Source organism: Odontesthes bonariensis, chromosome 16 (assembly GCF_027942865.1).
Source record: "Odontesthes bonariensis isolate fOdoBon6 chromosome 16, fOdoBon6.hap1, whole genome shotgun sequence".
Taxonomy (NCBI): Eukaryota; Metazoa; Chordata; class Actinopteri; order Atheriniformes; family Atherinopsidae; genus Odontesthes; species Odontesthes bonariensis.
In genome coordinates, this window is record NC_134521.1 from 30,623,510 (window position 1) to 30,637,110 (window position 13,601).

Here is a 13,601-nt window from a genome sequence, read left to right on the forward strand (position 1 = left end):
TTTCTCCCACCCATGCTGATGCAAACACACTTAGCAATTTATATTTGCTTCACAAAATGACATGCTGTTTATGATTAATCTCAGTTTTACCTCTTCCATTGAAAATGCCACCTGATTATAGCGCTTCGTGACCTTGAGAATTGAGACTTTGCTCTGCAATTTTAGTGTCCTCTCACTCACAGCCATACGTAAAAAAAGGAAAAGGTTAAAAGGCATGAAAAGATTTACAATTCAGCTATCAAGCTTCTTATCAGACACAGAACTGTGTCAAATCAGTCACAGAGATAAAAGTCAGAGTCAGCCAGACTCTCTGCTGGAGGCAGAGACTCAGGAATAAATCCTCAGAGCAAGCGTTGTTGTTTCTGCATTCTCAGCTCCTCTATGCTGACCGAAGATGCAATGAAACTTTGCACTTGTGCATTTTACTATAAGGATAGCTGCTAAACAATATGAAAAGTACAAGAAATGTAATTTAAGATGGAGTAAATTCTCAAAGTAGAAGTACCATAAGTCTTTTGTCCAGTACTACTTAAACCTCTAGCTTTTCAATTCAGTTTATTTATATAGCGCTAAATTACAACAAACGTCACCTCAAGGCACATAAATAATATATTCCAATTCAAGCCAATTGGAGTTCAATTCATTGTAGCTTTTCAAATGCTAGAGCTCATATTATTCATTCCGAAGACAATGTTTCAGAATTCAGATTAGTTTAGTAAAAGTTTCAGGTGCTTCTACTTACAAGAAGATATTGAGAATATTTCTGAGAATATTTAATGTTTTATAAGAAAATCTTGAACCACCCTTCATTTTAGTTATTGCTTAGAAAACAGGGAAATATGTTTGGTGATTTATTGAAATATTGTTTAACTTAAATGGAAATTGTATGGAATTTTCACAATTCTAACAAGCTTAAAAGTCAATATTAAATCTGAGCACCTTTATTCTTCAACACAGCCTGAACACTCTTAAACAAGCTTTCTGTCATTCTTTGGGTATAGTTCTCCAGGCTTCTTGAAGGACATCCTTAAGCTCTTCTTTCGGTGTTGGCTGCCTTTTGTTCCGTTTTCTGTCAAGATGATCCCACACTACTTCAATAATGTTGAGGTCCGGGCTCTGGGGAGGATTCATCCCTCCATCAGACCTGTTGCTACTGATTTTCAGTCCACTTCTTGTATCATCTGGCATACCTAAGCCTTTTCTCACTGTTTCCCTTCCTTAAGAACGGCTTCTTGACAGCCACCCTTCCATGGAGACCATTTATGTTGAGGCCCAGGCCAACAGTAAATGGATCAGCTGAAGGTCCAGATGTATCTCTCAGGTCCTGTGTCAGGTCTTTGCTGGATTTTTCCTCTTTCTGAAGGACATCCCTTACAGACACTGTTCATCTGCTGTAGATGGTTTTTTTCGACCTGCCACTTCTTCCTTTGGCCTCCACTTATCCAGTTCCCTTGATTTTTTTACGAGCACACTTCTCACCACGTTGAGATATGCCAAGTTTAGAGCTAATACTTATTTGGGAATCCACTTGTTAATGCAAAAGTATAATTGTGTCTGTCAAACTGTGTTATATTTGGCAGCGAGCAATAAAGCATTTAAAATGGGCTATTTTCTGAGCAGACACAACACGGGTTCTTTTCTGGAGTGATTCAGAGGTCATACTTAAAACAAACAGACAAAAAGTACATTCCTCTGAAAATGGTCAGGTCCAAGGATTGAAAATAAGTGAAAAAGCAGCCGATGTCCGAGTAAGACGTTTCAGAGACCTTCAGAAAACCTGGATAACTTTTTCTCAGCACCCCTTTAATAAATTCTATCACAGCTTATTGATACCAATGCACCAAAAACTATAGTTTAGACGTTTCCCACAGCACTTAAAGGCAACACCCGTCACCTCAGTGGGAGGAGACGTGCACGCAGTAAAACTCCGGTGCACGCCATCGGTGTTTTTATCACTAAAGAGTTGTACGCTGGTCCGGAGCTTCGAAGGCAGACAGCACGTACAGCGGGAAACTAAATTCAGCTTCGCCTCTACAGAAACTGGTCAGCAGGATTTCACTTTGTCCAACATTCAACAGCGCCAAAATGCCGTCTCTGCGACACTCCTACACGTTGACAGTACTGGAGGAACCGGCTGCGTCCCCCCTGGACAAGCCGGAGCTGCGGCGCAAAAGCCAGTCGCTGTCCCGGTCCATGCTGGTGTCCAAGTTCATGGGTCTGATCATCAACCCGGCCAAGGTGAGTCCAGAACCGCTGCACTCCTGCCTCTGCCCCCCAACCCCCCGCCCCTCTCATCTTTCTTAAAAAGACTACAAAAACATACACAAACAAGCTACATTTCACTTAAAAATGTAATGATGTTGTTTATATATACCAACAATCCAGAAAATATTTTGGCTGAAAGTTTGATCTGTTTGTGTAAAATTTAGTTCAGGAAATCAGCAGTGACAAATACTGTAGAAACACCACAGGGATGCTCGAGGAGATCTAAGTGGCCTTCACTAGTGTCTACACTGTGTGTCACATAGTGTGTCACATAGTGTGTCTCTACACTGTGTGTAGTCTCTGTGAAATTATGTAGACAGGTTAGAGGAGAATTTTGCAGGGAAAATCCACTGCGTGAAATAAACAGTAAAATCCCAGTGATCACTAAAGGTAAAGCAAGGTTTGTGGAGGGTTGAAGATAACCCTTAGGCTCAATAATGCAGAACTTCTAGGTGCACGCACGCATGCGCACACAGCACACAGGACCACAGTTCAGGGGGGGTTAACACCAGCAGATGCCTGCATCAAGCGAACAATTCAAGTGTGGTGTTTGTTGCATAATAGGAAGGAGAGCTGCTGATAAGGAATGTCCCCGTGGAAGTACATCTTATCACAGGACATTCCGTTTCACACGGATCTGCCCACAGTCAGCACATATTTGCGTCCATGTGGGTTCGAGTTGTTAGCCCGAGGTCACAGGTTTACACCCCCGCACTCCGAGGCCTGAGGCCCAGTGCACATTTAATTCACAGGCTTTTAAAAAAATTTTTTTACAGCATTTAAACTTGCAAGTAACTTAGTTTTAACTTAATCTCCACCTCTGCTGAAGGGATTATCATGAAGTTTAGTGAGAGGATCAGTCCTAGTTTCTTTGGTGATCCTGTGAGCCTCCAAGAAGCTCCTTCTAATGAATTGGACAGTTTTAATGATTTTCCATGTTGATGTTGTGAAGCTGCTTCTTTTACTTCAAAAAGAGCCACTCAACCCAATATATCAAGCTTTCTATCATTCGAAAAGTATATTCACTAATCTTACTTTGTATCTCTTAGTACCCTCAGATTAGAAACATCAAGCTTATGAATGTTAATCCGATCAGTACAGTATTTCCACAAGTGTGTTCTGTTCTGGACTTTTCTCAGCCCTGCTGTTTTCACACACAGTTCATACTGTGTGGTAGGGAGTGGCAGAGCTGGCATTCCTCGCCACGTTACTCTGCCTTGAGTGGGCATCCATCGCAGGTTCAGGACATTACATTCTGTGGCTCTTTGAAGTCCTGCCAACCAGTGGAGAGCGTTCTTGTTCAGAGTGCAGAGATTACCTGAACGCATTGCTTCCTCGGCTTTTGGACGTGTCTTTCTAAATCAGAGGGCGCCTGCTGAGTGTGCCAAGCCCCGCTGGTCAGTGCTGCAGCGGGCTGGGACTCGCACCATATGGTCGCCTTTAAATACTGCAGAGAAGAAGAGAGAAAAATACAAAAAAAAGAATCTGTCAGATTCCTTCTGCATGTGTATGTCACAGTTCTGTTTTATAAGGGGTTTGAAAAATTCTGGTGCATCATGAGGCACTAAAAGGACGTGTGGTGAAAACCACACGTAAAGATAAACTGCAACCAAGTGAAAGACAACGAGCTAAAGTGCGAAAACAGAGCTGATGTGTGGTTCCTCAGTTCCCAGTTTGGGCGTGCACATATTTATGCTTCCATCAGTGAGTTGCTGCCTAGACGCTGTTGCCTCCACATGGAGCTCCTCCACCGTCAGCAGAGGCGTTGGTGCATGTCAGTGCTGAGTCGCTCCGACTCATCATGTTACTCTGTTCTTACTACGCTCAGGACAGGCCACAGGTGACAAGCCTGTTAACCCTCACAGGCATGTCATAATTACAGAAATATTCATGAATTAGACTTTATTTTTGTAGTTGTGTAAAAGGAATCTTTAGTGACTGTGTTGATTTGTCAGTGATGTTTTTGGTTGCTCCTGCTGTCATCAACCATCAGGTCTGAGGAATGATTAGAAAAACTATTTTAGTTCATTTTACTAATTAATTGATTTTAAGTTCCTGCGAGAATCCAACAAGATCTTAAAAATATGACTCAAATCCAGCTTTTTCAGTTGCATTTGAGGTTTTGACTGCAGGTGGCCTAATAGTCTTTAAGATTTTACAGCTGATTTGACTAGTTTGATGTCTTTTCCACCAGTTAATATATTAACTTTCTTTCTAACCATAATGATGATGATGGTTCAGTTTAAAGCAGCCATAGACGCAGTGATTAAGTGTTGTGGATTACGTTCATACATCTTGAATAAAAGAGTATAGAAGTGACTATATTTCAGTGTGAAGCAGTCCACGTTTAAACGGGTTATCCTAACTGACTGTCTCATGTCGCGGCTTTTAAGAAGTTAATTTAATTATTATTATTTTTTTTAAATCAAGAATACTGGCCCATGTGAGTTAAACTGTGATGAAAACAGAAGAGACACTTGTTGTGGAACTTTGTGGGCATACTCTCTATTCAGAATTAAGAAAAGTAACTGTCAGCACATGTGCAGTAGCTTTTTGACCCTTGCTACTCCAAACCACAGATGATTAACGCTACACCAGCAGAGACATCAGAATTGAGCCAAACTGAGCCGGTTGATTTGTGAGTTAAGCGCTGATGTGAAACTTCACACTTTCAACTCCACGTTGTGTTCCACAGATTCATAGCGGAATTTATCACTTAGGCCTCTCTCACATGCTGGTGTGATGTCACAGCCATGTGAGCGGTGCTATTTCTTCAAGGCATTCGGATCAGCAGCTGAGATCACAGCAGATCCATGCCAACATTGTGATGGTCACACTGAGCAGAATGCATTAGATAAATGCCAAGCAGTCCTGTGAGGCTTATTCATGCTTGAGGAATGTGCTGCTGCTGTAAAGTAGTTTCATCACTGCGGGCAAACTAGCAGCATGTTTCTCTTCAGTTTTGATTGTAATTTAAGAGAATATGTTGTCATAGTGTCCCTTTAATTCCATAGATGAATAGAAAACACCAAATAAGGTTGCTTTAAGTTGTCCAACAAAGAAAAAATATATAATCCACGTCAGTCGTCCTGGTTTGTGGCTCGCCCCAGGCTTTACACCTTTTGTCATTAAAGTTGCCAAAGAGTCAACATAAAATAATTTGTGTTTGCTTATACTATTTCCTGAACTCTTTAAAACCTATAAAACTGTCTTCCTTTTATCTTAAACAGAACAAGAGTCCTCAGGGCTTGGTGGGTTTGAGGAACCTGGGAAACACGGTAAGTGTCACCTTGTGCTCAACAAACGTGTTCTCATGTTCTCCTGAATCCTCTCTAATTTTTGTGTTTTTGTTTCCAGTGTTTCATGAACTCCATCCTACAATGTCTGAGTAACACCACAGAGCTGAGAGATTACTGTCTGAAGAACATCCATTGCACAGACCTACAAAATGACAGCAGGACCAACTCTGCTCTCATGGAAGGTATGGCGAGCCCCTGACCTACTAAACCACATGTCAGCAGGCTGATGACGAACATTGTAGACCTGTCGAGGACTCTGTCAAAGTGTTAAGCCACTTTACGGATCAGCAGTAGGTCGCACATTGTCACATTTTCAGTACTTTCACAAACTCCGGTCTTTGTTCTGTTACCTAACCAAGTCCATCCGGCTGAGGTTGGACCTCATAACTCCCCCATAATTCATCACAGAAAACGCAGCTTTTGATTGGTTGCGCCCTAATCTCACAGCTCACTGTTTGCGCAAGAACAACTGTAAACATTTGTCATACTTCTACACAAAAGCTGCAGACTTGGTTTAGTTTGCTAGACATTTTTTGTTGTTGCTGGGACGTTGCCGGCAGCTCCTTTGGGTGGTGTTGTGGCTTTTCCGACACATCTTTGGGATGCTCTGGCATCTGGGGAGTTTGCCTCTGAATCGGTTTCTTCTCAGCAGTTTTTGCAACACAAGGAGGTATAGTCCTGCTGAGGGAGGCTGCTACCGTGGGCTGGTACATGTTAAAGTATCGTCCACGTTTTAGGACTCGAGGTTTACAAGAAGAACATAGCCTTTAACCACGGTGACCAGTGTTACCTAACAGTGGACTTGGAGTTGTGGCTGATGTGTAAGTCTTTTAATGAATGTCTTTTTTTTTTCTCGCGCTTTTTGTTTCCTTTTTCACTGCTTCAGAGTTCGCAAAGCTGACTCAGAGTCTGTGGACGTCTGTGAACAACGATTCCATCAGTCCCTCTGATTTTAGAAGTCAGATCCAGAGATTCGCTCCAAAATTTGTTGGCTGCAAGTAAGTTTCTCTCCCGCTTAATGTATTTAACAAATGATTGGTCAGATTTGGAGATGAGTAAATATTTCTTTCTCTGCAGTCAGCAGGATGCTCAGGAGTTTCTGCGCTTCTTGTTGGACGGCCTCCATAATGAAGTGAACAGAGTGACAATCCGCCCCAGGGTGTCCGTGGAGGACTTTGACCACCTCACGTAAGTCAGCACATCAGACGCTTCTCACTTCTGTCGCCAGTTAGTCATTTATAACATGACATGACTCTGACACGTCTCACTGCTCATAAAGGCCCTTTGCATGCACAAGATATACTATATGATTCTTTATAATTACACAGTAGTTATTATAGCCACAATGATGACAGATTTATTTGAACAACTCCCAATCCTGTCATTACCCGGACCTCAAAACCTTTTAGTCATTTGCTTTGGAAGTAAATAAAGTTTAATTTGCAGGGATGTTGAAAAAGGCAGCCGGATGTGGAATATGTACTTGGAGAGGGAGGACAGCAAAGTTGTGGGTAAGTGACTTTTGTGCCACAGTATAGTTGGATAATTGACTTAAACCTGCCTTTAAAAATTTCTAGTATATTCATTGATTGGTGTCATTTCCATCCTGCCTGCAGACCTCTTTGTGGGGCAGCTGAAAAGCTGTCTGACCTGCACCGCCTGTGGCTTTAGCTCAACTATGTTTGATCCATTTTGGGACCTTTCAATACCTATTGCACAGGTCAGAACACACACACACACAAAAAACACTCTTACTTTATATTCTGTCAAACTGGGTGCATGCACTTGTGATTTCTTCTCTATAGTCCACATACAGTACACCACATACAAAAAGATTGTGGAGATTTTAATGGAAATTATATTTTAGACCAGTTTTGAACCAGTTGTCCGACTGTAATTTTGTGTTAGGTGAAGTTAAAGGTGTGTTCAAAATTCCAGGTAAATAACAGGAGTGTGATGAACGTGTTTTCTGAGTGGATGTTTCTGTGCCCCCGCAGAAGAACTCAAGTGAAATAACTCTCAAGGACTGCTTGAAACTCTTTACAAAAGAAGATGTGTTGGATGGAGAAGAGAGACCAGTAAGAGACCTCGCATAACTATGAAAACATTTCTCATTCCTGTGTAAAGATGATATAATACGTGGAAATGCAGCAGCATCTCACTGCCTACACTGTTTCTCTCTCAGACATGTGACAGATGCAGAGCCAGACGAAAATGCACCAAGAGGTTCAGCATCCAGAAGTTTCCTCAGATTCTTGTACTCCGTATCCTTTCCCTCACTCTTTTGCCGCATTCTGATGTATTTGAACTATATATTTTTATGTTATTGCTCAAGTGAAAGCTGAACTGCAGAATAAATAAGAATGATATGAGGCTGTCAGAAAAATTCTCTATTCAAAATTAGGCTCAGAGTGGCTGGAGACAATTAACACATTTATTCTTGCAGCAAGGAGACATGTCCGCACAACATATCAGGAAGCTGGGCCAGAGTTGTCGGAGTTCAAAAAATGAAACTATCGCTATTTATATTGTGTTTACTAGCCACACAATGTTATGAGAACTAAAAGATAGAAGGAAGCCTCCCTTCCCCACATCGTACAGCTTTTCCTCATAGTATAACTCTGCTATGATTTAATAACATGATTTTTCTAACGGAGACAAAACATGATGCCTACATGGCACACGAAAGTAACCTGGAAAGCATAATTTGACCTCCAAGCAATGTTTTAGAAAAAGTTAGTCATCTCATTAAAGTACATGTGAAGTATGATCTCATTTATTATTCCTCACACACAGTACAGTCATCTCATTTTGAACCAGTTTATGGTCCTTTACTCAGCTTTTTCCTCAGACCTGAAGCGCTTCTCTGACTCAAACGTCCGAGCCAGCAAACTCTCCACTTTTGTCAACTTTCCTCTCAAAGATCTGGACCTGCGGGAGTTTGCCGCAGAGGGCAGCGGTGAGTATCTGCCAGAGGAAGGGCGGCTGTGTTGAAGCGAGAGCTTCACCAGTGTTGAATGACAGTCGTGTTGTCTCTTCCCGCAGAGCGCCCTGTGTATAACCTGTATGCTGTATCCAACCACACTGGAAACACCCTGGGAGGCCATTACACAGCCTACTGCAGGAACCCGGCACTGGGGGAGTGGTACAGCTACAATGACTCAAGGTATCGAGTCTCACGTCATTGAGTTACTTTATGTATCATCTTATCAGATTGGCAGAAAGCTGTGCAGCCTGATTTTGCTGTATGTACCTGCTGTCCAATGAAAATGAGCTTGTTCTGGCCGTGGACCAGTGCGTTAGGTCTTTGGCACTTTGAATTATATGAACAGACTGGCTGTAGTTGTAAGATTATAAACCTGGCGCCATGTCTATGGTTGGACCCGTATTTATTGAGAGATTTATGTAAATACTTACAGATGTGTTCATTGACAACATTTCACTATGTGCTCTGTGCAGGGTGAGCCCCATTTCCTCCAGCCAGGTTCGCAGCAGCAACGCCTACGTCCTGTTCTACGAGCTGGCCGCCCCGTCACACAGCAAATATCAGATATGTCGGCTGTAGACAAGGTGAAGGGACCAAAAGAAAAGTGCACTTGACTGAGGCTAAACATGGACGCTGGCTACAGGGAGACAGCTCCACCAAGTGAAGAGTCCTGCCATTAAAAACTGTGAATATGAGACAGAGAGGTGGAGCTGGAGGAAAAGCTTCATCTGACCTTCATCTTGGAGATATGAAAAAGTGGAAGGTGGAGTAATGTAGTATTATTGGGAGAAGAATGGAAATTCAGTCTCTGGCACAGCAGAGTGACAACTTTGCTGTCTGCAGTGGTGAACTCAGAAAAAAAGACATTTTTTTGGTCTTCCTTGGACCTGAATGTATACCTTCTCTTGTCAGTTGAGTGTATTTATCTCTGAATATAGATTAATAACCTTAAGAACATTAGTGTGTGAGCACCTGCCTTGAACATGAACTGCAGTTTATAATTTATTCTATTTAATATGATGTCAGCACTCAGGGGTGCATTCTGTATGTGTAATTTAACAAAGCTTTTTTGCTCCACCACGTTTTATGTAAAAGAAAATTTATTTTTGTACAGTATTTATGAACAGTGCACTGAGTGTACTGTGGAAAGTAAATACCAAAGCAGCTGTGTGACTGTATCTATACTTCCTGCAAATAGGATGTTCCTGACTTTACATTTAATTAATTTCACAGTCAATAAATCGTACATGTATTACTTTCACTGTGTCATGTGTTTGTTTTTATTTAACCACAATTTGTCCAGCCAGGCAAGTGAAGCTTAAAAAATTTATTTTAATTTTTTTTATTGCATGCTGTTAACCATTCAACCTGAGACCTGATACAGTAGCACAGAGATGATAGAACACAATCAGAATTTATTGCATTATCAAGACTTTTTGGAGTGCAATAAATTTAGTTACATCTGAACAAACCACAAGACTTATGGAATAATGTCCTTTTGACAGACCAGACCAAAGTGAAGAAGTTTGGTCACAATGCACAGCAACACGTTTGGAGAAAACCAAACACAGCATATCAGCACAAACACCTCATACTAACTGTCAAGTACAGTGGTAGAGGGCTTGTTCTGCAGCCACAGGACCTGGACACCTTGCAGTCATTGAGTCCACCATGAACTCCTCTGTATACCAAAGTATTCTAGAGTCAAATATGAGGCCATCTGTCTGACAGCTAAAGCTTGGCTAAACTGGGTCATCAACAGGACAATGATCCCAAACACAGCAGCAAATCTACAACAGAAAGTCAAAGCATCAAGGTGTTGAAATGGTCAAAGTCCAGACCACAACCTGACTGAAATGCTTTTAAAAAATGTGGGAGACATTTTTGTCCAGGATTTGAGACATAAATGTGATTTGTAGCTCTCTGTTGCTCACTCAATCTACTATAAATATTTTTGGATTTTAGTTTTTTGATTCACTCTACCAGTGGCGTGCAGAGACTTTTTTAAGGGCAAGCGCAGAAAGAAAGAAAGAAAGGGCACATATAGTGTGTCCTCACCATTGTAGAGGGAACTTTAGTACGCGTTTTGGCTTCCAAGAGGGCACTTTTGCGTGCATTATGGCTACGAGGGCACTTGAGGGCAGTTTAGCACACGTTTTGGCTCCCAAGAGGGCCCTTCTGGGACAGTTTAGCACACGTTTTGGCTCCCAAGGGGGCACTTTAGTACACGTTTTTGCTTCCAAGGGGGCACTTTAGCGCACGTTTTGGCTCCCAAGAGGGCACTTTAGCGCATTTTCGCTCCCAAGAGGACACTTGTGGGCAGTTTAGCACACATTTTGGCCCCCAAGAGGGCACTTTAACACACGTTTTGGCTCCCAAGAGGGCAGTTTAGCACACGTTTTGGCTCCCGAGAGGTCACTTTTGCGTGCATTTTGGCTACCAAGAGGGCACTTGAGGGCACTTTAGCACGCATTTTGGCTCCCAAGAGGGCACTTCTAGGACAGTTTAGCACACGTTTTGGCTCCCAAGGCGGCACTTTAGTACACATTTTTGCTTCCAAGGGGGCACTTTAGTACACATTTTTGCTTCCAAGGGGGCACTTTAGCCCACGTTTTGGCTCCCAAGAGGGCACTTTAGCGCATTTTGGCTCCCAAGAGGGCACTTCTGGGACAGTTTAGCACACGTTTTGGCTCCCAAGAGGGCACTTCTGGGACAGTTTAGCACACGTTTTGGCTCCCAAGGGGGCACTTTAGTACACATTTTTGCTTCCAAGGGGGCAGTTTAGCACACGTTTTGGCCCCCGAGAGGGCACTTTAACACATGTTTTGGCTCCCAAGAGGGCAGTTTAGTATGCGTTTTTCAACAATTGGGCCACAAAGCCTTCATTGGAGGTTTTACTTACCTAATTCTAAGGCTACGGCTACACGAAAACGAAACGAGGTTTTTTTTGAAAACGGGTACGAAAATTCTTGCGACCACACGGAAACGCGCTGCTGGTCCAGACGAAAACGATGAAACGATGCAGTACACACGCCACTGTGTCACGCCACGCTGTGAGACAATAGAGAAGTGTTAAAATTGGCTCACAGCGTCAACGTGTGACTGACGCAAAAACGTTTTAGCTGTAACAATGGAAACGAAACGAGGCCGTTTTCAAACTTTCCCACTCTGGAACCCGTTTTCAAAAACTATCGTTTTGGGGTAGTGGGAACGCCGGCTCCGTGTGGCCGCGACAGCGAAACGATAAGACAATTTTCTTTTTTTTCATGGCCTTATATGGAAACCCAAAGAGGATAAAACCTATGTCCTTTTTCACATGACTGCATAATAAGTGACATTGTGTTACACTTATTTGTGCAGCTTTACATGAGGCATTGGACATGTGTAGGGTATAGAAAAATCTGAAATTTCTTATTTCTTTTTTTAATATCATTTAATTCCTCTGTAGTTACTAATAATTAGAGCTCAAGGAATACTCTACCTGTGGTGGATAAAATTACATCACTAACACATGACACAGGACCACATGACAGGTTATCACCACTAGAGGTTGCTGTGAACACTGTTTTGATGACATTTTGTAGATTCATGTGAAGATGGCTCAAACTTTAAAGACCAATGCTCATATTTTGTTGTTCATAATTTAGCATTAACTGATTTCCAAACCTGTTCAACAGTGTTTAGTTTCCATGTCAGTGTCTTTAACCTCTGAAACTAAACCATCGAGGGACACAAACTCCTTTGAAAAGGATTATATGCTGTGGAATTATTCTGTTTTATGTGAAGAATAATGCTCAGAAATGTTTGATCAAAAGGGTTAGTTGCTTCTCTGAGTTAGCTCTTTGTGCATCAGTCAATGAGTGTGTGTGCATGATTAGGTTTCTGGGGCTCGGGCAGACGATCTGTTTGTGACAAGTGAGTGGAAAAGATAAAGTTATCAGACCAGGGCCAAGTTCTGTTGTTGCTGTAACACTAACTGTGTTCTGCCACAACATGATAGTTTAGATACCTTCAGTCTGTGGGATCAGAGGCATGTAAGCCTGCAACATCTATCACGTAATCATACATTACACCTGGTCCAAATGAAAAGCTGAAAATGGTGCAGTCTTATTGTAGAACTTACAGCGGTGTGGGAATCCTTTTAGGATCTTAACTGTCTTATCTAAAAATAAAAAAAATACATGGCTCGATCAAATTCTGAGCTTCACAAAATTGTATGTCAGAAAAAGAGGTTGGAAAAGTAGTCCATTTGATCCCAAAGAAGTGCATAGTAACTTCTAACTAACCAAAGGCGTCCTCATACTGGCTAATGTTAATGTTCATGAATCCACCTTGGGCATGTGAGAGGGCTCATAAAGAAACATGTTTGGTGGGTGGAAAAATTCCTCCAACAGAAGAACTTTGAAATAAATCTGGCCTGAAATTCCTCCAAGCTGATGTGCAGGAACAATCAACAGGTACCAGAGACATTTATTTGTTACTTAAATTTCCTTGGTCTACTTTTAGGACATATGTACCTCTACTTCTATAGTTTACTATCAGCTCTGGTTGAAATATCCCTGGAGTCATTAATTAGATACTTGATATAAATGTATTCATTGTCCTCAGAGGCCTTCTTCCTCTGCTCATCCTTTAACTTATCCTCTATTGCCACCGAGAGCTCAATGTTTGCTGTAAAATCCTACATACAGCACATTCCCCTCCCCCATCATACACACACCAGGGCACACAGTCCCTTCAGCTCCCATGGACACCATATGGGCTGATCACACAGCTCAGAGTATCAGCAGTGTTTTGCCTGCATGTGTGACCGGGCTCTTTTCGGTATTGTAACCAAGCACTCCTGGTGTTGACACTTCCATAACTAATGATCATACCATAAAACCATGGTGGCCTTGTGGGTTGAAGTCCACTTTAAAGTGATAGCAAAAGAGTTTGGTCACCAAAATCATGTCTTAAGCATATAAGTAACAGTGTTGGAGAGTGGTGTTTTTGTCTGATTTTTGAGTAAAACATTTTTTTTAAAGTTACAGTATTAGATCTGATTATAT

At 41.9% G+C, this 13,601-nt stretch overlaps 1 protein-coding gene across 1 annotated transcript; it reads left to right on the top strand.

Moving 5' to 3' along the window:
- The first annotated feature begins 1,961 nt into the window (after positions 1-1,961).
- Positions 1,962-9,811, top strand: LOC142401464 (ubiquitin carboxyl-terminal hydrolase 2-like). Its single transcript, XM_075486901.1, has 12 exons — positions 1,962-2,238; positions 5,496-5,543; positions 5,623-5,746; positions 6,451-6,562; positions 6,642-6,752; positions 7,011-7,075; positions 7,181-7,284; positions 7,562-7,642; positions 7,750-7,828; positions 8,416-8,523; positions 8,610-8,730; positions 9,024-9,811. The coding sequence occupies exons 1-12, from the start codon at positions 2,086-2,088 to the stop codon at positions 9,127-9,129; spliced, it is 1,212 nt and encodes a 403-aa protein (XP_075343016.1). The 5' UTR covers positions 1,962-2,085; the 3' UTR covers positions 9,130-9,811.
- The last annotated feature ends 3,790 nt before the right edge of the window (positions 9,812-13,601 follow it).

What these genes read in the sequence shown, in the direction of transcription:
- LOC142401464 (XM_075486901.1), top strand. Translation starts at nt 2,086, where the DNA reads ATGCCGTCTCTGCGACACTCCTACACGTTGACAGTACTGGAGGAACCG. An exon ending in TTTCAATACCTATTGCACAG is followed by an intron (nt 7,285 to 7,561) that starts GTCAGAACACAC and finishes GTGCCCCCGCAG; the next exon opens with AAGAACTCAAGTGAAATAAC. An exon ending in GTTTGCCGCAGAGGGCAGCG is followed by an intron (nt 8,524 to 8,609) that starts GTGAGTATCTGC and finishes CTCTTCCCGCAG; the next exon opens with AGCGCCCTGTGTATAACCTG.